Below are 354 nucleotides of genomic sequence, written 5' to 3' on the forward strand. Positions count from 1 at the left end.
CGCCCAGAGTTCTTCCAATTTTTCTAAAAAAAAAAAAAAAAAAAAAGATTTGGCCCAGATCACCTGGCTTCTCTGTAACTATGCAAAGACTGATGTCTTCTCCCCCTTCCACTGCAGGAACTACCGCTGATCTCCAGTACCAGTCAGGACCTCCCAACCTCAGCCTGGAACCGCTGCCAGGACACGTTCTCCCAAGCAATATGAGCTCTGTGATTCACACTGCCCCAGACCGTACGTGTCCATTTTTAAGCTATTGGTGTCAGCGTAATGAGGGAACTGGATAGGAGCAAGAGTTGAGAAAAAGACCTTTTAAGTTTATTTATGTGTCTAAGCATCACCCTTGAATCAGAGGCA

The 354-nt window shown here is 45.5% G+C and overlaps 1 protein-coding gene across 2 annotated transcripts in view; it reads left to right on the forward strand.

The window, feature by feature from the left end:
* LOC104502119 (hepatocyte nuclear factor 4-beta-like) overlaps window positions 1-354 on the forward strand; it is a 22931-nt gene that overhangs the window by 21458 nt on the left and 1119 nt on the right. For both annotated transcript variants that reach the window (XM_010146045.1, XM_010146046.1), the window contains exon 9: window positions 118-231. In XM_010146045.1, the coding sequence (XP_010144347.1) occupies window positions 118-231 (114 nt within the window). The remainder of the gene's footprint in view (window positions 1-117; window positions 232-354) is intronic.

The sequence above is a fragment of the Buceros rhinoceros genome, unplaced genomic scaffold (genome assembly GCF_000710305.1).
Source record: "Buceros rhinoceros silvestris isolate BGI_N320 unplaced genomic scaffold, ASM71030v1 scaffold2902, whole genome shotgun sequence".
NCBI lineage: Eukaryota > Metazoa > Chordata > Aves > Bucerotiformes > Bucerotidae > Buceros > Buceros rhinoceros.